The 26191-nt window shown below is 52.5% G+C and overlaps 1 protein-coding gene across 4 annotated transcripts in view; it reads right to left on the bottom strand.

The window, feature by feature from the left end:
- Mmel1 (membrane metalloendopeptidase like 1) overlaps nucleotides 1–22069 on the bottom strand; it is a 30040-nt gene extending 7971 nt beyond the window's left edge. For 2 of the 4 annotated variants that reach the window (XM_074081546.1, XM_074081544.1), the window contains exons 1-9: nucleotides 21907–22069; nucleotides 7719–7778; nucleotides 6670–6831; nucleotides 6304–6384; nucleotides 4282–4377; nucleotides 3622–3740; nucleotides 2948–3013; nucleotides 1454–1651; nucleotides 1285–1374 (exon numbers count right to left, since the gene is read on the bottom strand). In XM_074081546.1, coding sequence (XP_073937647.1) covers nucleotides 1285–1374; nucleotides 1454–1651; nucleotides 2948–3013; nucleotides 3622–3740; nucleotides 4282–4377; nucleotides 6304–6384; nucleotides 6670–6831; nucleotides 7719–7778; nucleotides 21907–22054 — 1020 coding nt within the window. In that variant the 5' untranslated portion in view covers nucleotides 22055–22069. Of the gene's footprint in view, nucleotides 1–1284; nucleotides 1375–1453; nucleotides 1652–2947; nucleotides 3014–3621; nucleotides 3741–4281; nucleotides 4378–6303; nucleotides 6385–6669; nucleotides 7013–7718; nucleotides 7779–21906 lie in introns of those variants that run through there. The other 2 variants (XM_074081545.1, XM_074081547.1) reach the window with 2 other exon arrangements.
- Between the last annotated feature and the right edge of the window lie 4122 nt (nucleotides 22070–26191).

Genomic DNA, 26191 nt, shown 5'->3' with positions numbered 1-26191 from the left:
CACGACCCTGTGAATTCCACCCTCAAAATAAATGCAGAGCCTCCTTTCTCCACCTCCACTACCACTTGCTCCACGACACTGACAGGGCTGGGCTGCAGCCTCTCGCCCATGCCTGGTGGCCACTGTCCGCTGGCCACTGTCCTCAGCAGCAACGTGTGTCCCCCACCCTAAACCTTCTCATGCGAGTCCAAGCCAACATTGTTTGCTTGCTGTCCCCATGTCCGTTCTAGTGGCCCTGCCTCAGGCCTTCAGCACTGGCTGCAAGGACTTATCACCCCTCCTGGCTGCAGTGCAACTCTTCTGAGCCTTTTCTCAGTCGGTCTTTTCTCATTCGCCTTTCCCACTGCCCCTCCCCTCCCCACTTTCGGTCTCATTTTGGGTCATTTCTGTCTCCCATTCCTCCCTGCATGGAGCACATGCACCTCTTGGAAGAGCTTTGTTTTGTGCTCCAATGGGGCCCAGGCCCGGAGCAGTGCTAGAACCCAGGACCCACCACTCTCTGCTGGGACCACGTTTGCTGTGGGCTGCACTGGGGGAGGGGTTGTCACAGCCTGGCATCTTGGGTACTTGGGCATCCAGGGGCAGGGGGTTTTCCAAGGCCCCTGGTGTGATGAGCAGGGGCCCAGGGCACCCCAGGGTTTCCTGTTTTACCCTCCCTGCCTGAGCTATGGCTTCTGATGCTTACTTACATTTCTGATCAGGTGGAGCAGCCGCGGGTGCAATCCCACCCCTGCTCTCCTCCCTCCGACTGGGCTTTCTGTGTGGCAGTTGCTATGACTGAAGCTGCATCCCAACCCTCCTGGGAAGGAGGCCTGAGCAAGCTACACACTGCTTGCTCGGGGGACTGGATGGGCTGAGCAAATGGGGAGGTGGAGGTCCAGACTGGAGGGCTCTGCTACCCCCCACCCTGTGCCTAAGGTGGTGCCTGTCTGACTTTCAGGGAGGGGAGAGTCTGAGGGTCCATCCACGGGGGGCAACGCAGTCAGGGTGAGGGACTCATTGGAGTCTGATGGCCCTGGGGGAGTGGGAGGACCTCACAGAAATCAGCAGTCCCTCTAGCTTGGGTTTCCTCATAGGTTGGGCTCACGACTGCTGTTATGGGAGAGATGGGACAGCTGTCCCAGGACAACAGGTGGCATCTGCCACCCTGCTGGATTGGTGATCATTTGAGCATCAGTGAAATTAGTCCCTGCTGGGGGCAGGTGCAGCTCTGCAGCTTGAATGGGAGTTGAGATAGGTCCTGTCTGGGCCAGCACCAGCTCCCGTGTGGGTGCCAGGCCTCACCTTCAGGCCAAACCTGTACTGCAGCTCTTCCAGGTCCATCCTATGGTACAGGGCAGTGACATCGTGCCTCTCCTCCGGTGGTGCCGTGGCCTGTGTGGGAGCCAGGGGTCACATGGGTCAGGTGGTCAGGGGCCCAGCCTCAGACCGCCGGCCCTGGGTCCTGCCTCACGTTGGCCAGATGCGTCTCCAGCTCTAGCACCTGCACCATTTCTTCCCGCACCAGGTGGTTGTCTTTGGGGAGGTTCATGTCCTTCCGAAGCATGGTGGCCACCGACATCATGAACTGCAGGTAGGCTTCCCGCACCTGGGCCAAAGGACGCTGGATGGAGCTGGGCGGCCTCGGCCACCTTGGCCACCACGGAGCGCTCTGTGGGGTGGGGGTGGGCGTGTGACATGGAATGGCCCCCAGGAAGCTCACCCAAAGGCTCTATGCCACACAGAGCACTGAATGGAGCATTGCAGGCTGCCCGAGCCTGCCCAGGCTGAGGCCCTGTCACCTTGCCCACACTCCCAGGACAAGCCTGCGAGAGGTCCCCTGAGCTCCATGGGCCAGGTCTGCTCCCCCAAGCCCTGATGTGGGGCTATACACCAGGGCCTTGACAGACAGCACAGGACCCAGTTCTTGTCCCAACGGCCTCCCTTCTGGCTGAGTGACCCATGGTGGAGCCTCTGTGGACCAGGGACAGCTCTACAGAGCTGCATGTGCACCAGGCACTCAGTGAAGTCCCTGGCTGTCAGTGCCAGGGTAAGGTTGGGCTGCCCCAGCCAGGCTGCTGGTTGAGACCAGAGGTCAGGAATTGTCTCCTAAGGATGTGTGCTCTGCCCAAATCCTTCTTCTGGTGGGACTGGGGTTTTTGAACCCAGGGCTTCGTGCTTGCAAAGCAGGCCCTCTACCACTTGGGCCACACCTCCCACACCTCCCCATCATGGGAAGGCCTTTCCTCACTGCAGGCAGGAGCCACAGAGGCCCACCCTTCCATGTTGCTTAGTAGCAGGTGGGCAACACCCCCAGGCCTGCAGCCACCAGATCTGGTGTGGCAACCACACGTGGGCCTTTCAGATGCTCCAATTTCTGATGTCTGAGGGTTCTCCCAGCTCCCCTAGCCTCATTCCTTGACCCCATTTCTTTGGCCACAGACATTTTTTCTTCTGGCTTGAGCTACCTCTATCAGGCATGCCTCCCGCCTTTGCCACTCTGTGCCCTTGTCCTCCCTGCTTTCTCTATGCCTTCCTGGCTCTTCCCTCTCCCTGCCCCTGCTGTCCCTAGGCTGCTGGCCTCATGGTCCCCGCACCAAACTTGCCCACTAGGCTCCCAACTCTTCTCTCCTGAATTAGCTCCTTGACTCAGGAGCAGAACCCGTAGGTTCTGCCCAACTTGAGATCTGTACAGGTCTCCCAGACACTGGTGGTGTGGATCTGGTTCTGTGTGGGTGGGTTAGGCCACACTATCTGCCCCATGGTTGGGGGAGCTCCCTGGTTGGGGGAGCTCACCCTGGAGCCTGGCAGTACATGTTGAAGCTAAGAGGGTCTGCATCCCCAGGGCTCAGTGCTGGGCTCGATCCCACAGGTGTTTACAGAGGCCCACCATGGGGTGGAAGGGCCAGTGGACCCGGGGATGTGGGAGGATCCGGGCAGGGTGTGCGCAGCAAGGCCCTCAACTTACCTTCTCGTTGCTGCCATCACTCAAATAGTACTCGCGGGACGGCATGCCCAAGGTGGGCTGGTCTATCTGGAAACACAGACGGTGTGACCCCAGGAAAGGGGAGGAGGTCCCCGTGCCTGGCTGAGGTGGGCAGCACCCTAGAATTGTGCACAGTGAGATACTGCAACCCCCCGGAAGGTGGATGTTTCCGGGAACCCAAATCCTGCTCTGAGTGACAGAGAGAATGGCAGGGCTGGACTGGAGGAAGGGACTTGGGAGGAGGAAAGGTGGGTAGAGGAAGTGCTGGCAACTGCAGCGCCTCCCATTACCCTCAGCCCGCCCAGCGTGGCATCTCTGGCTTTCTAGCTGTGGCCAGCTATAGCTCTCTGAGGTCAGGCCTCCTGTGCTGATATTAAGCACATCACTGTTGGTAAGAACCAGGCTGCTCCTCTGATCAGAACACAGGCCACAAGCCCCCCCCCCCCAAAAAAAAAAAACCCTTGCTTACTGCAGCCTGTCCCTCAGGTGAAGCTCAGATGTGGACCAGAACAGGGCTTTGGAAGCCAGACCCCAGGAGTACATGTGGGAAACCGGCCCCTTGGCCTCTGCCCTGGCCTGCCTCCCTACTGTGCTGAGGGCGCCCCCAGCCAGGCCCAGGGGACTCAGCCAACCCCAGCCCTTGGGTGGTCTCATACATAGATGATGTGCCGGCTGGAGTTCTGGTCGTCATTCCAGATGAACAGATCAATGAGGACACGCCTGTTGAACTGCGTGTTCATCACAGCCAGCTGCCGTTCCAGCTCCCATTTAGGGCCTGGGGAGTCAGCACCCATGCTGGGAGACCAGCTAGGCCGCCTGGCTTCTCACCAGACCATAGATCAGCCTCCTATGCCTGGACCTCTGGGGGTCTAGGGAACCCCAGGCTGGCTCAGGGTGGTGGGCTCATGGTCAGCCTTGGGGACTAGGAGATACACATCCCCAAATAGCCTACAGGGACAACAGGTCCCAAGTGTGGTGCCATGTGCTACCCTTCCCCGCCCCCTCCAGAGCAGCTCTGAGTACAGGCTCAGAGCTGGCAGCCCTGGGACATAGCGCCTGGATCTAGGGGTCCCAGAGGGATGCACCTCTGCAGAGCTGCAGGGACCAGCCACAGAGAATCTTTGCCACAGCTGGCATGAACTCCCAGCATGGAGCCTGATCCGGCTCCTGGAACCCTGAGGTTGGCTCTAGTAGGGATAGGCCTCATGGGGCTCCCCGAAGAGCAGTCAGCCAGCCAAGTGAGTAGCTGCCCTGGGAGTTCTGGGTCCCAGCATCCACCTGTCTGTCCATGAGGCTACCACCAGGATTGTCCTTACCTATGGTCTCGTTCCACTTGTCCATGGCCACCGGCCAGCCTCCCACCACCTCTAAGATGTTCAGTAGAGGCTGGGAGTCTCGCTTCTCTATCAAGCCTGAGAAGGGAAGTAACGCTCACTCACCCAACCTTGGAGGCGAGTGTGTGTGGGGTGCCAATTGTGCAGATTCCCCCGGGCATGCTGCACACTGCCGATCACAGGCTCAGCATTTTACTGCAGACTAGACACAGGCAGGCACTGGGGGCTGGGGAATCTCAGGAGCCCCTCGGACGAGGAGGATGGGGACCTGGGAGCTGGCAACAGGTGAGGGAGCCTCAGAAAGGGGAGTTAGAGCAGCAGGAGTGACCAACTGCTGCTCTGAGGTGACTTGATCTGGCTCAGGGAGGGGTGGGGGCAGTGCGGGGGCCTCTAGACCTCCGTCTGCTGCATCGAGGCTAAAAGATAAGGGCAGAAGATGAATCAGAACTGCAGCGCAGCACTGATCTTACAAGAAGCTCGGAAGAACTTCGGCAAAAACTAAGTACAGGTGGTCTGCACAGAAGTCACCATGGAAATAAAGGAAGGTCACCCCATGAGAGAAGTGGTGGCTCAGAGCTGGCCATAGCAAGGGATGGCCACTGTCATTGTAGTGCAGACTCAGGGGCAGCAGCGTAGGGGAGCCTCACAGTGGGAAAGATGAGCATAATGGAGTCGCCTAGCCTGGGGAGGCTGCGGGGTGGGGGAGAGGGGAAGCAGGGCCTCCATGGACTGGGCAGGAGCTTATCTGACTTTCTGTGGCTGGGCTTAAGTTGGGAGAAGCTGTCTGTCCTAAGTCAAGTCCTGGCTGTTTGGGCCAAGTGGCACAGGGTTTTGTGTGGCCTCTGGACTGCTTCTGCAGTGGGAGGAGTTGCAGGCTGGATGCTGTGGAAGGGACTCAGAGCTCTATGTGACATATGCACTGCCATTTTCCTTCTGCATAGTCAGCCTCTCAGGCCAAAAATTAAATAAGTGTGGGAATGAGGTATTACCCAGACAAATTGAAATTCAGTTCCCAAAGGGAGAAGCAGGGACAGGCCCAGATGTGCCCAAGTGGGGGGGCTCATGGAGACAATCCCATAAAGCTGGGGTCCCCATGAGTCCCATTGTCAGTATACTTGAGACACCTTCCGCCCTCTTGGACACACCCAGGAAAACAGGTGGCCCTGAACCCTGGTCCTAGAAGGATGGTAGTGATCTTCTCAGGGCAGCACAATCACTTGGGCTGCAAACCCTGAAGCAGAGGGTTTCAGAGGCTCTGGCTCAGGGGTGCCCCAAGCATGAAAATCCTTTTAATAGGAACCAAAGCCCCAAAAATCTTCCCTGTGATACACACACATCCACACACACATGTACACACAGACATGCACACAAGACACATATACACATATACATAACACATGTCCACACAGCCCTGTGTGTACATACACACCACACAACACACACAATGCACATACATGCAGTGATACACACCTGAATATATGCACACACATATTAAACACACACAAGCTCATAGACACGGACACGTGTAACAATGCATAGGATACAGACATATACACATTACACATAAATATACATGCATAATGCATATACACACACACATGCACAGTATACACACATACTTGTATACGTACATAAACACATGTACCCACAATACACAAACAGGTGCACGCACACATTGCATATACACATAACATGCACATGTACACATACATGTGCACACATGACATTGCCTGGGTTCCCAGGCACACACCCCACCGGCATTGTGTTGCCTGGACAGAGCACAGCCTGGGTGTGATCAGGCACGGGGCAGCTGGCAAGCAATAAGCCTGCACCCCATAGGAAGCCTGAACCTGGGCCAGGTGGGGGCACAGCACACAGCACACAGTGGGGGCCGTGAGCAGTGCCCGCTCCACCTTGCGGTGCTTCAGGGCCGCTGCAGGGTGTGGTGCTGGACTGGATCCTGGCAGGGGCAGCCCGTGGGCTACCCGCCCTCAGCCGACTCACTCTCGTTCATGCAGGAGCGGTACAGCATCTTGGCCTTCTCCACAGCTGGCCGGTCTTTGGCAGAGGACTTCTCCAGCACCCCTGTGGGCAGAGGAGAGGTTGGACAGAGGTGACTTCTGTGGGGTCCAAGTCAATGGCCCATGTGCCCCTGCAGCACCTGGTGAGAGATGGACCCTCCCTGCTGCTTCTGGGCCTGTACCTTCTCCTCTGGGACACTGAGGAGGCCTGAGGCTGCCCAGAGACACGCCGGGGTGAGGCCCTGCCGGCTGTATCTTCCAGCCCAGTGATGTCCCCACTGACACTGCTACCCAGAAGCGGGGCAGGCACCCAGCTTGACCCTGCTACAGCCCCCGAGGAGGTGGCCACCTTTGAGGATGACCTCCAGCTCATCCCGAAGGATGTCGAAGACGCTGTACCGGGAGTTGGTCTCGGGGATCACATGGTGCTGCAGCCAGCCTCCACACGCGTACTGGTAGAAGTCGTCACATGGCTCCTTAGATGGGTCCATGTTCTGTAGGATCCTGGCTGCTGCTCATTCCCAGGGGGTGGAGAGGAAGAGGAAGCCCTAGTTGTGGACAGCCTGACACTGTCTCTAGGCCTAACAGACAGCCTCTAGCTCTGGGGACAGCCTATCAGAGATTTCATGGGCAGCCGTGTGCCCTTGGGAGGGTTAGTCACCCTCTCTCAGCTGCAGTGAACCTGGAACCAAGAGGGAATCATTCAAGTGAGTTCAGTGTTAAGGCTGCCACTTATTAACCACAGGACCTTGAACCCTTGTGGCTTCTCCTGGCCTGGTTTCTGGGGATACCAGAAATCTGACCTGAAGACTAAGGCCGTGGGTAGAGACGGTGCTCTGCTCACAGAAGAGCTCAGCTGGTGGTGCAGCTCCTGGCTCCTGGACAGGGCCTTTTTGCTGGGGGAGGGCAGCTCTTATCTACCATCTGGTGGTGTGTTTTCTGAGCAAGGGGACAGTGTTTGATGGGACTAGGGGGCCTAAGGCTCCCAGCTAAATGCTCTCAACTGGGTGGCCACGCTAGATATTCTACCCTTACATTCTGTTGCTTGTCCTGGCCTTGGACCCTTTGTCCAAGGGATCTTGGGAAAATGTCACCATGGGTTACTGGTACCCAACACGGGCAGGAGAACCACATTTCTGAATGTATCCACGAGTGTTTCTTCCCACCGTTTTCACAGCTTTGCCATCTGCAAACTGCAGTCTATGGCCCCCAGTTTACGTCTTCCTGGGAGAAGACATGAAGTAAGGGTGTCTGCCCATTTGGCCTTGTTGCCTCTAACTGCACACGGAGCCCCGGGTGCTCAGCAGCCGGATCTGGGGCAGTGGGAGTGATGGGGAGCAGAGCTAGGCCCCCAGCCCATAAGCAGCGCTGTGGGGCGGGCATGGGTGAGGGGCTTACCTGCCATCACGCAGCCAGGAGTGGTGCAGACATCAGTGTCCTGGGAGGACTCTTTGGTGGCTGCGAACAATTAGTGGTGTCAATGCCTGGAGGGGCTGAGTGGGGCGGGGCACGGGCCTGGGTGGGTGGGGCAAAGCCTGGTGGGCGTGGCATACCGCCGGGTTGGGAGGGCCTTGGCCTCAACCCCATCCCCACCCCCATGGGTGGTCTAGCCTTGGCCTGGAGGGTAGGTCTGAAGCACAGCCCTGTGATCCTTCTCCAGTGAGTCCTTAAGCCATAGTGACTTCTGATGTTACCTGACCCTTGCAGTGACCTGGCAATTCCTTCAACACCCTCTGCCTCCACTGACTTCCCACAGCCACTCAGGCCCCCCAGGGCTGAGGCTGGCCGCCTTTCTGCCACTGTCCTCTGCTCCCCACCCTCCTGTGCACGTGGGAGGGCTCCCTGTCCCTCCACGGAGTCCCCGCCCGCCTCAGGCCAGGAGCCCACCTCCTTGGGGCTGTCTGGCAGGGAAGGCAAAGGCTACCTCGGGATTCTCGTTTTACAACGGTCCTCTCTTCCTGTGAGAAGCGCAGCCGGCTAATAAAGGGGGGCAGCTGCTTCCCTGGAGAGAAACACAGCACTCAGCTCCTTCCAGCCCGGCTCTCTAGGCCCTAGGGCCTACTTGGACCAGGAGTGGTGTTTCCCTACAGTGTTGGGATTGCCATCCCCACTCCACAGTGAGGGCTGGTCACCAGGGAACCAAGACGTGAGCAGACCGGCTCACTACAAAACTGAGTCTTCTGCTGTTTCCCTCTAGGGAAGGAGTTCCCCCCACCCCAGGCTCCACACTCCTTCTAGGGCCAGACCCACACAAGGTGAGCAGTTCCTACAGTCCCACCACTGTAGGATAATTGGCTCAATCAGGGGAAAGCAGCCCCTTTGCATGGAGACAGCTTCCCCGCTGGCAACCTCTTCCCCCACTCCACTCCCCCCTCCTCTGCCTCGCACCTTCCCCATCCCTCCTACATTCAGGGGAGGGGGGCACTGCCTTGTCAGCATCTGGGTCTTCTGGGACAGGTTGTCAACCACCTGGAGTGGTGCATGGGAGATAGAAGGGGGAACCCCAGGCCCAGGGAGAGGGCAAGTCAGGCCGGGCTACTGCCAAGTATACAGACCTGTAGGGAGGAGGGGACGGGGCAGGTCTGTGCAGTCCCAGGCACAGAGGCAGCATAGAAGGTTCTGGGAGCCTGAACATGTTGGTTACTCCCTAGGGCCTGCCATTCAAAGGGTCATTAATCCAACATGAGATGATTTTACAAGCCAGATCCAGGGCTGGGCACTGGGGCTCAGATATGAGGCAGATGTTGGACCCTGCTCCCTTGGAGCCCTCTGCCCCACACCAAATCTGGTGGAAGCACCCACTTTGATGGAAATCCCCCAAAGTCTGGTCTGAGCTGTAGGGAAAAGAGGGGCACCCCCAGGTCAGAAACAGATCGAAAGGGTGAGAGGGTATTGGCCCTTGGTTGTCCCTCCATGTTTACCAATCTCAGATATCCAGACCTTTGGGATGAGACGGTAGACCCTAGATGTCACAATCTCAGTGAAAGTGGACAAAGGACATGTGCCCTCCAGCCAAAGAGGTGACAAGAAGGAAAAAAGGTTTCTGCAGACTGGCTCCCACCCTACCAAGGTGAACAAACTGGAGAGGAAACCACTCGAGAGGTTTTAGAAACTCACCAGGGATCTGGGGACATAAAGAAACCTAAACAAATCAGATTCCAGAAATGGATGAGCCCATCCCATAGGAAGGACCCAGGCCACAAGGCCATTCACAAGCTGGAGGAATTTCAGTGATATGCACCTCTGCAGGCTGGGGGGCAGGACACGGGGGGTTTGGGGGGGCAGAGGAGGGGTGTCTGCACCCACCCACAACTCTTACTCATGGGTGTTCACAGAGGGCATGGTGGTGGCACCTGAAGTGAACTCATGGATGACCCAGTTGTCACCACCAGCAGACAAGTCTTTGCATTGGCTATGATCATTAAGTTAAAGAGTCTTGCAGAAAAGTTGGGAAACGTGAACAGATACCTGGCGGGTTAGGTAAACGGAAGCTAGAGAAAAGAGCGAGATGGAAATGACTCACAAGAAGTGAAGAAAGTGTGCTGCAAGGGTGACGGCGCACTGAACCCCGCAAAAGAATCAGCAGCAGCAGCGCGCGTAGGTCAGCAAGATTACCCAAACTAGAACACAAAGGAGAAGGAATTAAACCACACAGAGGGAAACAGCTTCAAAAACTTAGAGCTAGCTGGGCATGATGTAACCCCAGCACTCGGAAGCCTGAGGCAGGAGGATCTCAAGTTGGAGAACAGCCCGGACTATTTGTGAACCCCCATCTCAAAAACAAACAGAATTGCCTGAGGTGACGTCACAGGTAGTGGCCAGAGCTGGAGAGCTGGCCCGAAGACCAGGACAAGGCTAGGATGCCCTTCTTCACCACTCCGTTGCCATCATGCTAGAAGTCCTACTGGTTTCATAAGGTGAGAAAAGAAAACGGATGTGCTAGCAGCCAGAGAGGAAACCAGCTGACTCTGTTTGCAAATGGCACCATCGTTATGTAGAGAGTCCCAAAGAATCAACAAAACCCTGCTGCAACTAACAAGAGAGTGCAGCAAGGTCACCTTGGTTAACACAGAAAGACCAGTTGTTTTCTTGTGCACACCCAATGAACAACTGGGATCTGACAGAGAAATAATGCCACTTATAAGAGCACCTAACCCAGCACTCTGGGGGCTGAGGCAGAGGGTCATGAGTTTGAGGCCAGCTGGGCTACATTGAGACTCTGTCTCAAAAAAACAAAAAAACTGTATCAACCATCTGTATCTATCATCTATCTATCTATCATCTGTCTACCTATCTATCTATCTATCATCTATTATCTATCAGTCACCTATCTATTACCTATCCTCTATCCATCCATCATCTTTTTATCTATCATTTATTATCTATCATCTATCTTATCATCTATTATCTATCTGTATCTATCAATCATCTATCTATTATCTATCAGTCATCTATTATCTACCTATTTGTCTGTCTGTTTATCTATCTGTCATAGTGCCTAACAAGTAAAGGTCTGGGGATAAATCTGACAAACACACATAGCATCTGTCTGTGAAAAACTGTAAGATTCAATTCAAAACCCTGCTGTATCTAAATGAGCAGAGATGGTCTATGTCCATGGATTGGAAACTTAATATTATCATGACGTTATTTCTTCCCAACTTGATCTACAGATTTAACACAATTCCAATCAAAATCTCAGCAACTGTCTTTTGATATAGACAAACTTATAGTAAAATTTGCATGGAAAGGCAAAGATGTAGACTAGACAACACAACAGTGAAGAATGAAGTTAGAAGTCACACTACTTGGTTACAAGACTTACTGCCCACCTACAAGTTATTACACAGCAGTGTGCTGGTGAAAGAAGAGACACAGAGAAAAAAGCATCGGAACAGAGAGCCAGGCATAGATGTTCAAGTGCAGCCAGCTGGTGTTGACAAAGGAGCAGAGGCAATCCGGTGGGAGAGTGTGGCCTTTCCAAGGAGTACCGGGACAATTGGACATCGCCCCACAAAAATAAGTCAAGACATAGACTTACAGCTTGCACAAATTAACTCCAAATTGCATGATTCAAAAGAAGAAAATTGATGTTAGATGTTATTAAGAATTAAAACTTCAGTTCTGGGAAAGACCTGTTAAGAGAATGCAGTCAGAAAGTGAAAGAAAATACATGCAAAACATGTGTCTGGCAAAACACTTCATTAAAAGTGTACAGAGAACACTTCAAACACAACAAGAAGAAAACAAGCAACCCACTGGGTATGGCAGTTCATGCCTGTAATCTCAGCACTCAGGAGGCAGAGGCAGGAGGATCTTGAGTTCGAGGCCAGCCTGGATGACATAGCAAGTTCTAGCCCTGCCTCAAAAACAACAAAACAAAACAAAAAGACTTAGATGAATCTTATACATATATTGCTAAGTGGTGGGGAAAGGCAGTCAGAAAAGGCTGCACATTGTGTAACTCCGATTGTGTGATATCCTGGAAAAAAAGAATAGAGAAGGTAAACAGTGGTTGCTGAGAATCTGGGGAGGGAGATTGAATAGGTAAAGCACAAGGGATTGTTTTAAGCCAGCAAACTGTTCTGTATGGTATTGTAATGGTGAATACAAGGTATTAAGAACTTATTAAAACCCACAGAAGTAGCTGGGTGCCGGTGGCTCACATCTGTAATCCTATTTACTCAGGAGGCAGAAAATCTGAAGAATTGTTGTTTGAAGCCAGCCTGGGCAAATAGTTTGCAAGATCCTATCTCGAAAAGACCCATCACACACACACACACACACACACAAAGGGCTGGTGGAGTGGCTCAAGGTGTAGGTCCTGAGTTCAAACCCCAGTACTGCCAACAAAAAAGAAAAAAACCACAGAACTTCATGACACACACAAAAATCTTACTGTATGGAAGTTAAAAATGTGATTTAGGAGAACAGGGGATCCCAGAAGAAAATGCAAAATGAGAATCTAAATGTGTCACAAATGTATGAAATAATCCTACAGAAAAGCCTTGGGGAATAGGTGCTGGACTAAGTAACTCTGCACAAGAGCAGAGCCTTTGAGACTGAAGTCAAAAGGAACTGTACATAGTGCTGTACTGTAGTTGGTAAAGTTGTTCCCCATGGGAACCCAGCTAATAATTCTGAAATGTCACACACGTACATTGTAATTGAACAAGGAAGTGATGGGTGGGAGATGGCCAGGCTTATCACTGCTGCAGCGGGGAAGCTACAGGCAAGGAGGAAGCAGGTACGAGTGTCTAGTGATGGTTGGAGTTGGAGATGTCACTGTAAGTTCACACGTAACTCACCGCAGACAGAAATGGAGACATCAGAGTCAGCTCATGCTTAGCTCACTGTAGATGCAATTACCGACAGAAGTATTTACAGACATGTGCATGTGTACACATATGTACACACACACACACCTTGCTCCACCAGCTGAGTGAGAACATAAGTGACAAAAGTCTTTAACTGGCAATGAGTACCCCTTATATCCAGATCTTAGGTTCCCACTCAAATATCCAATGAAAGGAACCAGAGCTCTTTGGAAGAACAGTTGATCCTACAAAGGGAACAGGAAATATACAAGATGAGCTCAGGGCATTTATAGTGCCAAAAAATAAGAAAGTGGTAACCCTACCCCACTCCACAAACCAAGTCCACAATGATGGGGATCTGTCAGAGTCACAGAAGGTGCTGACAGAGCTCCCAATGGCCAGAGTTGGAGCAGCCTGGGCAACAAATAAGAACAACCCAAAATACAAATAGCCATAGGTCCACACTGGCATAAAAGCACTGAATGAATAAATAAGAGAAAGAGACAAATCTCTCATTCAGAGGAATTGCAAATGCCGTATGTGGAACTTCTGCCACGAAGGATGAGAGAACCACTGCTTACTCCTACAAGATTTGCTGTCATAGTGACTTCCTCCCAAAGAGGAAGGCCAAGGAGAAAAAAGGTGACAGTGCAATGCAGAGACCTGACAAATACTACTTCAAGTCATGTGATTGAGTTTGACATCAACAGTGAAAATTTGTTTTCTTGATTTGTGCTCTTTCTCCCCCAGCATGTCACCCTGGTCTAATCAAATCAAACAAGTCCTAATTAAGGGACATTCTACAAAATGCCTGGCCAGTGATCCTCAAAACTGCCAAGAACACTTAAAAAAATGCAAAACAATAAAAAGTTTGAGAAACCATGGTAAGCAGTCAAGAGGACTCTCGGGGACATGACAGTCAAATGCTACAAGGGTCTTGGTAGATCCTGGAACGGAAAGACGGCATGAAGGAATAAAGTCTGGGCTCAACCAATGCACAATGGAGTCAACAGTAACAAGTAAATAATGGCTCACTGCTTGTGAGAAGTGTTTCATATGAACATAAAATCCTAATAATACAGGATGTGGGGCACATGGGAACTCTCTTACAATAATTCAGTAAATACAGTTTTCCTAAAATTGTACAATATTGTTTACTTAAAGAACACAGGATCTGAGACCTGTGGAAGAATATTTATTAATTCACTAACATATATTTATCTAGAGTTCCAGAGAGCAACCTTTCAATAGGTCAAGGCTAAGAATTTTTCAGATTTGGTTAAACGACATAAATGTAGACATCGAAGGAGCTCAGTGTATCTGAAGCAAGATTAGTATGCAGTCAGACTACTGAGAACTAAAGATAAAGAGAAATTCTTCGAAGCAGGCAGAGAGGGAAAAACACATTGAATTCAGAGGAACTGCAGATGGATGGATGGATGGATGGCTCACTTCTCACAGGAACAATGGTGGCCAGGAGAGGATGGAATAGGCTCTTCATGTGCTTGGAAGAAAACCAAAAAATTATCAGCTTAGAATTGTGTGTCCAGGAAAAATATATTCCTCAGACAAAAGCTGAGAGCATTTGTCTCCACCAGATGTGCTGTAACAAAAACTAAGGTGTCTTCATGCAGAAAGAACATGAAACCAACTGGGTACCCAGTTTGATGGGATGGAATGATAGCGCCAGAAAGGGCAAGTAGAGGGAGACGCTGGGAGAGCCTGGCTTGCCTCTGTGTGTCTCTGGTCCAGAAAGTAAAGAGACAAGGTTGCGCCTCCCACACCCTCAACACGGACTGCCACAAGCTTCCTGCTGGGGGGAGGTCCTGGGGGGTTATCAGGAGATAGGCACATCTTTCCACTTCACTTACAATGTCTCATTAATGCCCCAAGCAGCTTCCAGTTTGACAAAACTGATGGGAAGAGGGGGTGACACACCCAAGGTCATGTCCCTGGCAGGAGGCAGAGTTTGAACTTCTGGCTCTCATATTGTCACTTAATATGTCTCCTCTTACTTGGAGAAGCGAGGCAGTAAGCCCCCTTGGGCAGAAAGGCTGCATGGAGACAGGTGTTTCTGAGGCTAAAATGTGACCACCCAGCAGCACAGTAAGCAGACGCCACAGGGATGTTTTCCAGAAAGTAGTTTTGCTCAATACCCAACTGACATATCTTCTTTTTGTTCTTTTGCATTTGCTTAAATAACTTCTGTAATATGCCAACTATTTTAACAGACTCTGTATTTAAAGAACGTTTTGACTTTCTCCCTAAAAGTTTTGTTTTTCTAAAGTTTTTTTCCTCCTAAAGGTCTCCAAACGCTGGACTTGAAAAATACCTTGATTTTAGTAATTCAAGTTTCCTCTCTCTACCTCTGTCTATCTATCTCTTCTCCCCCATCCCCCTCTGAAAAACAAAAGCTACAATGGATGGAAGAAAACCTATCCTCCCCTGAGACTGTAAATCCAGGCTGGTTGCCAGGCAGGTGTGGGAATGTTTCCTGTGGCCAAGGAAACTCATGCTAAGAACCAGTTGAAGCGGTCCCAGGCTGGTAGTGTCCCAAGGAGCCTGATGGTAACAAACACATTTTCTCAGGGGAAGCCTTTCTCAGCTCAGAGTTTGCTGCTGATACGGGATTTTAAAGCAGGGTTCCCGTGTGTGAACACAAAAAGACCTGAAAGCCCTGGTTGTGTAGGTTCCCAGGTTTTCCCCTAGAAGATTCCTGGATCCCAGCTTGGTTGGGGCTTGTGATGGACTGGATGTTGGTGTCCACCCCAAGTGGACTGATTTGGAGTTGGGGCCTGTGAGTGGTGATAAAGACATAAGGTAGAGATGATGTCCCCATGAAAAGAAGGAAAGACACCAGCATTTGTCCTCTCCACCATGTGTGGACACAGTGAGAAGGCAGCCAATACCAGGAACCCAAGCAGCCAGCACCTTGATCGTGGACTCCTGCTGTCCAGGACCATGAGAAAATAAATGTATCTTTCTGAAGCTACCCAGCAGCCCATGGCATTTTAAGGCCTCCAAGCAGAGAGACAGCGCTGTTTACAACTGCTTTTGGTTATTCTGATTATAAGGGAAACTCAGTAAGCAGCGCTTTCTGCGTGACCCGTCTGGAATCCTTGCTGAGCGCTGGCTCCATCCTGCAGGTCTGGGCTGGGCCCTGAGTTTGTGATTTCCATCCGGCTCTCAGCTGTCACTTATGTCCCTAGCCCAAATCCACACTTTTTTTTTTTTTTTGCTGTACTGGGGTTTGAACTCAGGGCCTATACATTGAGCCACTCCACCAGCTCTTTCAGTGATTTTTTTTTTCTTTTTTTTGAGATATGGTCTTGCAAACTATTTGCCTGGGCTGGCTTTGAACTGTGACCTTCTGATTTCTGCCTCCTGAGTAGCTAGGATTACAGGCCTGAGCCACCAGCACCTGGCTCTATATTCACACTTTGAATGGGGGCTCCAAAGCATGTGTTCCAGAAAGGTGAAACATTATGTCATAGGACCGCTGAGCTGTAAGAAGGGTGGACGAGGACGTGGGGAGCACAGGGCGGAAGCAGCACAGTAACTTGTGAACGGGACGGGGGTGGGTGAGACGAGAGACTGTTCCAAATGCTTGTGTTATCTTGGAGAGAATGGTGTTGACTCGCCTGGTACTTTATTCAGTTAAACATGAGCATAAAAATCCAAGGAGAAGTAGTTCTGCTTTCTCCCGAAGCCAAGGACAGCCCCAAGAGAACATGGGTTTCTTCCACCTTGCTGGTGCCACAGCGTGAAGCTGCTCCTGCCCAGACTCTTCCTGTAGGAAGCAAGGCCATAAACTGCTGGGGGGAGGGGAGGCCTCTCATGCCCAGGGTCCAGGCAGACCCCAGGCTATGCAGGAGGGCAGAAATAAGAGACCTCAGCCCATAAAGGAGAGAGGATCCTGTGGGCCCAGGAACCCAGACTGACCCCGAGGAGATGTCTGCTACCACTCGGGAGGCAGGGAATTCAGGCATTTGGCTGATGTGGAGACAGGGGCAGGGACACTGAGAGACTCCAGTTCAGAGACCAAGGCACACCAGGCCTGCCTGTGGCTGAGACCAGCCAGATACACCAAGCCCCCGTCTCCATCCAGCATGAAGCCAGTAGTAATTAGCAACAGCAATCTGCCACGAGTGGAGTGCATTTCTGTTGCTATAACAAAATACCAAGGGCTGGCTGCTTTATAAAGAAAAGAAGTTTACTTAGCACATGGTATTGGAAGCTGATAGTGCGAGGTCAGGCTGGCCTTGCTCTTTTATAGTGACCCCTCATGGGAAAAGAAGAGAGCTATATATAGAGAAAGACAGAAGCAGAGATGCAGACAGAAGGGGACACAAGAAATATTTGGAAAGATGGTGGCTACTTTCCAAAATTAGTGAAAGATAATACAGCCAAAAAAACCCTGCAGAGGACCCCAAACATGCAAATACCAAAATATATTCTCTCTTTCTCTCTCCACATGCCACATGCACACATGCCCCATCAGACTAACCATAGCTAAACTACTGTGAACCAAAGAGAAACTCACCAAGGCAGTCAGAAAAAGAAGAAACTTTACAGAGAGAGGAACAAAAATAGGAACAGAGTAGCCTTTTCATCAGAAATAATGCAAGCCGGAAAGCAATACAGTGGTTGAGGGAAAAACAAAAACTTGTCAACCTAGAATTCTACACCCAGAGAAAGTGTCATTCAAAGTGAGTATGGAGGCCAGATGCAGTGGCTCACACCTGTAATCCTGGTTACTCAGGAGGCAGAAGTTGGGAGGAGTACAGTTCGAGGTCAGCCTGGGAAAAAGTTAGTGAGATCCCCATCTTACCCAATAAGTCAGGCATGGTGTTATGTACCTGTAATTTCAGCTATGTAGAAGGGTTAGGTGGGAGGATTGCAGTCTGAGGCTGCCTCTGAGCAAAAATGTGAGATCCTACCCACCCCAAAAAGTAAAAACGGGCTGGGGGTGTGGCTCAAGCAATACGACGTTTGTCTGGTGTGTGTCCATCCTGGGTCCCAGCCCCAGTCCTGCAAAAAAAAAACAAAAAAAGAGAAAAGAAGAAAGAAAAATGAAGGAAGGGGAAAAAAAGGAAGAACTGAAGCCTGTAACCTTTTGCAGAAGACAGCACATAATAACAACTTGTGCAAAATTTAACCGTTCACTTTTTTGTTGTTTTTTGGTGAGTCTGGGGTTTGAACTCAGGATCGGTGCTTGCAAAGCAGGTGCTCTACTGCTTGAGCCACACCTCCAGTCCAAACTTTAAAAAATTGTGTTTGAAAAAAAGATCAGAGAAGTTAGGAGAATAATTTTGTAACTGAGAAATATCATCTCGAATTGGCTTGCATCTTGAGTGATTAACAATGAGCACCATTGTGAGTTTTTGCTGCCTTATCTTCCAGCCGTCTTACAGCTTCCCATGACTGACTGGCATTCTTTTTAAAAGCAGGAGCTTGCTATTTGAAACGGGGAAAGACAAGCCTTGTAATAAAAAATAATCTGACGGAACAAAGGGAAACTTCAAACAAGATAGTTATCGATGACGAGGAAATCAAGTAAGAAGGCAATGTAAGCCATTATTTTTCATAGCCATAAAATATTGTAAATGATGAGTGGGTTTAACCAAACATGGGGGATGAACCCGTGTTGGGCGATGGCTTAGGCGTTAAATCTGTCCTCATGGGGACGTCAGTAACAATACGGACGGGGTCCAAGGCAAAGTTTGACATGTGGTTTTCAATCTGATTGTGATCCAAACACATTTTCCTAAGTGTTACTGACCCATGAGATCACAGAAAGGTGAAGCGAGCCTCTCACGCACTCACTCCTATCACTTCCATCTTACAGATAAAGAAACTGAGGCACAAAAGTATTTATGAAAGCTGTCTGAGATCACATAGCTGGAACTGGGGAGCCAGGCTGCCCACTGGGGATTTGGGGCATCCACCTCACTGTATCATGTCCTCGCCATCTATACTAGGCAACAAAGAGGGAAGGGTCCGGGGATGAGCTTCAGATACCCCAGGAGACCTCCAGGCCACAGACAAGGCATGAATGAATGTGTGTGGCCTCGTTTCCACAAAACTTTATGTACAGAACGGGGAGGTGGCCTGGACAGAGACTATGTCCAAGCAGAACTCCAGGATGAGCAGGAGCGTGGGTCAAAGTCTGTCATTTTAATAAAATCACTTCACTTTCTAATTTAAAAAGAGGTTCACCTCTGGATTTTGTTTTATTTTGTATTTTTACGGTATTGGGGTTTGAATGCAAGGCCTCACGCTTGCTAGGCAGGTGCTCTACCACTTGAGCCATTCCACCAGCCCCACCTCTAGCCTTTAAACTAACAAATAATTTTAAAAACTAAGGTAACCATCAAGGGGATAGAAATCTACAGGTTTTAAGGAAATGGAAGGAAAATGGAGTGAATTATAACAGATCAATACAAAAAGAGCAGAAGCAGGCATCAGAAGCACACAAGAACACAACAGAAAACAGGCACACTTCGGCATCACAGGAACACAGACAGACAGACAAAACCAAAACCCAGCCATGTACTCCTGCAAGACACAAAACATCTCCAGAGAAAAGAACAGAAAAAATAGATGAAGCAACTGTCACGGAGGAGAGTTCACACAGATGGAGCAGGACTAGCAACAAAGCAGAATGGGGAAAAAAAAAAAAAAGCAGAATGGAGGGCACGGAGGTTGTTAATGCAGAAGAGTGGGAGACAGATACATTTTGTATCTAAGATTGTGTTACATTTATAAAACTAAGTTTGTAACTAAGTGTAAATCTGTATCCACATTATAACATGGTCTCAGTGGGTAAGGTAGGTAGATTAACGTTGTGTGCGACTGTAGGAAGGTGACAATTCTCCAGTGTAAGATTTTCGCACACACACCTTTCAGTAACTGAATGATCAAGAGAGTGAAGAAAGCCAACGTGGAGGGACCTGACATGGCACTTTCACCTGGCAATTGGGGACTGGACACATCCCAAGCACGCAACATCTGCTTGTAAGCTTCACCAGGCATTAGTCCTAGGAACCCATCAGCAAACCCCAGAGAATCCCACGTGACACCAACGGCCTGAACAGGGCTCTGACAACAGTACGATTAAGTTATTAATATACAGTGCTATTAAAAAAAAGGAAGAACTAAAGCCTGTAACCTGAAGAACTGAAAAAAAATTCTTTTGATGGTATTAGGGTTTGAACTCAGGGCCTATGAGCTTGCTAGGCAGGTGCTCTACCACTTGAGCCATGCCCCCAGCCCTTTCTGCTTTAAGTATTTTTCAATAGGGTCTTGAGTTTATGACTGGGCCATCCTGGACTGCCATCCTACTCATACTACCTACATAGCTGGGGTGACAGGCACCACACCCAGCTTTTTATTGGTTAATATAGGGTCTCAAGAGCTTTTTTTTGCTTGTGTTGGCCTCAAACTTCCTGATTTCTGCCTTTCAAGAAGCTAGGATTACAGGTGTATCCCCCACACCCAGCCAGAGATCAGTAATAATTTTAAGAGGTAACTAAATGCTCACATGCATCTGGAAATTAAGTACAGATATTACACAAATTATATGCAAATAATCAACGAGTGAAGAAAAAACTCAGAATGGAAAGAATTTAGAAATGATAAGCCTAAATTCAACCCCAGTACTGCTGACAGAGAGAGAGAGAGAGAGAGAGAGAGAGAGAGAGAGAGAAGAAATGAACAATATCAAACCACTGGCAGCTCAGCCACCTGCCAGCTCAGATGCTGGACTGAGGTGGAGGCCAAGGTTAGCTGGGGGAACAGGGGCTCTGGCTGAAGAGCCAGCACTGCACCGAAGGGCCAAGGAGACCCCAGCCACCTGAGCACTTGGTGCTGACTGCAGAGAGGGTGGAGGGAGGGGCAGGGAGAGGCATCTAGACAGACAGACAGGTGGACAGCCAGCTAGGCCAAGGGTGGGCTGTGAGGAACCAGAGGGAGGAGGCAATTGGGCAGATGGGACTCTCTTACACGGCTGGGTCCTGGGACCACCCTGGAGAGAAGGGCCCTTTTGCACTCCACAGCTGAGATGCGGGTCATTAGCTCTGTCCCCTGAGGCTTCAATACCATGCCCAAAGTTTTGAGGGCTTTGGGCTCCCCCGGGTGAGTCAGCCTCCTCCACCCCTGCTGTTCCTGCTCTGGGGTTGGCAGTGCCCATCTATCCCTGGAGGAGAATGGGGGGCCAGAGACCTTTGTGGTCACTGGGCACACACTCCACATCTGTCCTGCTTGTCAGCCCTGGCCAGGGGATTCCTGCCCCACCTACAGGCAGTACCTGCTTCTATTTCACAGGGAACTGCCCAGTGGTGGTGGGTGGACTTCCCCCGACTCCCTCAAGGAATATTCTAGTATCACAGGTCCTAGGGTCCTGGTGCTAGAGCCAGGCCAGGTAAGTGTTCACCTGCAGCTTTGAGTCCTGTGTGCTCACCCACTGCAGGAGTACAGCCAGCCCCCAGATGTGTAAGTACCACCCTCATGTGCACACGCCCCCCCAAGCTCAAGGGATGAAGCTGGGAGCAGGGATGAGTGTCTGGTGACCCCACCCAAAGGGGAGCATCAGGCTCCTCAGTGTGGGTCTTTGTGAGGAGGACAAGAGATCAGTGTGTGTGTGTTGTTGGCGGGGGACGGGGATGGAGGTTCCTGGGATAGCCTGGTTCCAGAGAAGGACGGACCTGGCCACACCTCCATCTTGGTGGGTTCCCAGCTTGGCCTATTCCCACTGTTCTGCAATAGTTAAAGTCACCAGGTGCTTGTGACCACGACTGGGGCCTTCTGCGGGTCAGCCTTGAGAGAGGGGCCAGGTAAGCTGGCTGGGGGAGAGAGCCTTAGCTCAGGAACATGAGCTCCTGCTGCCGGGCCGCCCAGGAACTGCGGCCGCACTCACTCCACACTCCGCAGCGCTGGAGTCGGGGAGGGGGCTGGCTGGCTGGCTGGGGGGCGGGGAGAGGGTTGTCTGCTGCATCCAGGAGTCCTTCAGAGGCAGAGAGGAGGATGCAGAGCCTGCAGAAGCAGCCGCGCCAGCCCAAGCCCGGGTGGAGCTTTCTGGAAGGGGCCGCGGGCTCCCTGCAGGTCAGTGTCCCCCCTGCAGCTTCTCTGGAGTCAGCAGCATGGGCCTGGGGGCCGGCGGGGCTCTGGGCAGACCCGCCAGCCCCCATTCAGCAAGGCTGGCTCCTCCTGGGGGCACACACACCGCGGGACGGGACGGCAGGATCTGGTTGCAGGGCGAGCTCACTCACCTCTGCTGTAGAGGACACCCAGGGCCACCAGGGCACCTGTCACCAGCAGCAGCAGCAGCAGCAGTCCCCCCTCCAGGAAGCCTCTGCGCTTCTGCTTAGGCTGGCCAGCTCTCTCCACCATCCCCATTGGGCTCTCCGACTTCCCCATCAGCAAGACTCCAGACGGACAGGAAATTGCACAGCTGAGTGACCTGCAGGCCAGGGCAGGGGAGAGGCAGCAGGGAGCTCCTGATGCCCTGTCTGCCAGCTGGGAGCTGGAGCTCTCAGGATGCTCAGTGCCCTTCTCCCCTCCTAAGCCTACAACTCTGGCCCTGGGCACCTGGGTCTCAGAACTCTCACACCGGTCCTGGGCAAGAGTCTCAGAGTGTCCCAGGCTCTCTGTGCTGGGGAGGCCTGTGGCTGGTCCTGGTGACAGACTGGTCTCAAGGTCAGCTCCTCTCTAGCCTGGCTCTCTGGCAGGCAAGAAGTGTTCCTGTGACTATTCTGCTCACAGCCTGGGGTCTACATGCCAAACTCAGGACGCTCAGTGCCCAGTCTGTCCAGTGGCTCTGTAGTGGGGCCTGCCTGGACTGCTTGCTCCTGGGGAGGTCCTGGAGCTGTGGGCTTGGACACTGGGTCAGGGATGTGGTCAGGAAGGTGTTCCAGGCTACTGGACTGCCTGCCAATTTTTCCTGTTGGAACCCAGGAGCATGGCGGGGGTTGGGGGGGGAGAGTGTGTGTGCACGTGAAGAATAATGGGCACTCAGCATATGATGACCATGAAGATCTAGAAGGGAGTGGCAGGGTCACGCAGCTTGAAACCCAGCCCGAGCAGCTGCCTGGCTGGGTGCAGCTCTGGCTGTCTCCCCACCTTGTCATCAAAGGGAGGACACCTTTCTGAGCCAGCTGGACAGCAGGCAGGGGTGGAGGATACACAGGATTGGGGACAGGTTGCTGCTGTGGGTGGGCAGACGGCTTAGCAGGGAGGGTGGTGGGGACAGGGACAGTGCACTTGACCTGGTGCTGAGCTGGAACTGGGCCCTGGGTCTCGCTCCTTCCCTTCTCACCTACAGTTGCCTCCCTCAGGCTCTGGAGCCGGGCCTCCCCTCAAGCCATGAGAAGGCACCTTCAAGGATCTCTGGTCCCCCTGACAGTCCTCTCCTCAACTTGCTGAAGCCAGACCTTGGAGTTGTCTTTGACACCTGTTGGACCCCATGCATCTGTTCCTGAGCCTCTAGTTCTTCTAGGTCCTGACCCTTTCTCCTGTCTACTCCTCATTGCCTGCCCCAGGCCTGCTGTCTCCCCGTGCTGTGCCAACAGCTTGTAAAGCAGCTGGGTCTCCCCTCAGTCCCAGGCAATCCCTTAATGGGGAGGTCAGAGGACATCACTCCCCTGTGCCTTGGAGGAGCGGTGGTCCCCCCGCTGTCATCTCAGGGCTCTTGTGGCCCCATCACCTCATACAGTGTTCTCTGCCATCGTCCCACTAGCCTCAGGCAGGCCCCTCGCTCCTCAGAGGCCTTCTTGTCAGGACCCTTCTTTCCCCCAGCTACCTACCAAGGGTCACTTTTCAGGGACCTTCCCTGAGCTGGGCTCCAAATTCAAGTGAGCAAGCCTCAGCCTTCCCTGCTCCATGTCACAGTTTCACACCTACAGCACTGTTCCTATTTCTATTGTCCCAATGTGGGGGAGCTCCATCTGTGCCCGCCACTGGGGTATCACAGCATCTGCTGAGTGAACAAGTGAGTGGACAAACGAAGCAGCCCTGCTGGACAAGCCTGGGCCTGGTGTTTGTGGCTGATTCCACTAACTCTTGTGACTGAATGATCAGCTGGTCCACTCAGGCATTCTGCTAGCTCACTGTAGGTCCTGAAGACCCACAGTGCTTTCATGTGCCGATGAGGTACATGGACAAAACCTTCCAACAGGGCCAGGTGGCCGGGGCAGGTGTGAGGTGTCTGTGATGGACATGAGACAAAAGAGCCCAGCCATGGCTGAGTGCTGAGGTGGCTAGGCCCTGCTGTGCCTGGCTCTCATCTCCCTGGGGTCATCCAGGAGCCTCTCTGGGTTGCCATGGAGGGGAGACCTTTCAGCAAGGGGCTGCTGGCCTGGGTATGGGTGATACCACAGGTGATGTCTGTCCAGCTCCGCCTGAAACCAGCTGCAGCACCAGCATCTTTACACGCTGCCCAGGGGAGCAGACTGGACAGGCCCTTGCCCAGCAAACCTCACCTTTTGATCTGTCAAGAGTGGCTGCCACCTGGGCAGGTCACTGAAGGCTGGATTGGGATGGCCCAGGCCAAGGGTGTGGGCTCCTGGTGGAGGAGAGTAGCATCAGGCTGGACCTCGCTGTGAGGTCATGGGGCGCTGGCTTCCGGGGCTTCCTTTGTGATGCGGTGTGGGCAACCTGGACGGTTCCGTGGGAGCTTCAGCGAGGGGGAGGGGTAGATGCAGCGCCTGGCCTTGGGACCCCAGGTCCTCCCCGCTCCACTCCTTCTCTTGACCTTTCAGTCCAAAGGGGCTCCAGAGCCTGATGGGAGGTCAGGCTCTTTACTCACCTGCCCACCTAGCCTAGGAGCTATTGCCCAGGGGTTTCTGCACCTGGCCACTCATGAGGGGTTTGTAGGCCTCTCCTTGGGTGACCTGTCCCTGATAGGTTTCTGGGACCTTGCCAGATGTAAGGGAGGGGGTGTGCCCTGTTCTTCATGACGGGGGTGGGCTGGACTGCAGGATAGGGGTCCACCCAGAGATACTAGCAAGGGGTTTGGCTGCTTCCCAGAGCTCACAGGGAGCTGTGAGGTTCAGGCAGGCCCCTAGGGAGCAGGGAGAATGATTTCTGGGCTCAGGAGCTGTCCTTCAGGGCTGCAGAGTGTGGCAGACAGAGTGGGCAGGGACTCCAACCTGCCTGCTGATGGTGGGACTCTGTGAGCCCAGGCTTCCCTGTTCCCAGGCCTGAATCCATTACCAGCTTCCATTTCACACCCCAAAGGACAGGTGCTCCTGCCAGATCTCTGGCCTCTAAGAGCAACTGGGTGAGGCAGAGCAACCAGCCCTTCATAGCCACCCTCACCCCTTTCCACGTGGGGTGCTGTTGGAAGCTTCTGAAGATCTGCTCATGTCCTGGGAGGAGAGCATCCCAGAGTCGGTGTCAGATCCTAGATGCCCCCACTTTCCAGCACAGTGAAGATTCTGCCTCAGTCCCCTGGCTGTTCCCTGCAGCCCCCTTGTTCTCAGAAACCAACTAGAGCTCAGAGCTGAAGCTTGGCCTTGAGGCTGTCTGGGCTGTTGGTCCAAGTGAGAATGAGATCAAAGTTAGCAAAGTGAGCAGCTGAGACCTCTCACACACTTTCTGGGGAGCTGGGAGTGGACCAGGGTCCAGCCAGACTGATTGGAGGCATGGTGGCCCTGGGGAGTAGCCAGAGTCCTTCAGAGACTATCTGCTCTGATACCCTGATGCCACAGGTCCTCAAGGTGCAAAGCCTCAGAGGGAGAAACAGAGGGGACAGTTCTGCCACTCAGTAGGCCTTCTTAGCCTCTGAGTTCCCCAGGACCGGCTCTGCACATCTCATCCCCAATCCCTGGTCCTCAAATTCAGCCCAACCAGAGCAGCCCCTGTCCAGCTGGGGCCTAGGGTTGGCCTGTCTCTGGGACTGAGCTCTATTTTCTTTCCCCAAGCTTGGAGCTTGGTTCTCCCCCAGTCTAGGCATAAGCATGAGGCCTGGGGTCCTGGGTGGCATCTGAGAAGCAAGGGAATCCTGAAAAGGATTCCCCAGACTGAGAGGCTGCAGATCCCAGTTCAGTCAGGGCCCTGCACGTGCACCGATGCTCAGACTTCACGAGGTGCATGCCCAGAGCACACAAACACCCATAGATTGTCCTCACTGCCCCCAGAGGTGGATTGAATTGTTTTTCCTAGAGAAGGTCAGGGGAAAGTGGGGCTCCTTGTCTACCCCTCTCTCGGCCAGTACATGTGGGATGTGGAGACTTTAGGTTCAGTTGCAGTCCAGGGGTCCAATGAGGTGGCCGTAATGAGTGGGGAGGGCATGTGTAGAAAAGTGGCTTTCACTCATGCTGCTACGGGGAGCTGCCCTCAGGTCCCACAGATGCCCGCCCTGGACTTCCAGCCCTACCCTGACTCCACCTGGAAGCAGGTCCTGTACTCTGTGCAGCCCAGTCCCACCTGCAGGTTTCTGCATTTGGTGCTGACGAACCAGCCTCTAGACGCCCCTGCACATATCCTGGGCTACCTCTGAAGTCTGGCCATGCAGACCCTGGGTGGGCAGAGGGTCCAGGACTCTTTCTCTGCCTG

Source organism: Castor canadensis, chromosome 7, assembly GCF_047511655.1.
Source record: "Castor canadensis chromosome 7, mCasCan1.hap1v2, whole genome shotgun sequence".
Lineage (NCBI taxonomy): Eukaryota > Metazoa > Chordata > Mammalia > Rodentia > Castoridae > Castor > Castor canadensis.
Note: the sequence above shows the minus strand (reverse complement) of the source record. Positions and strands in the feature narration are given on the sequence as shown.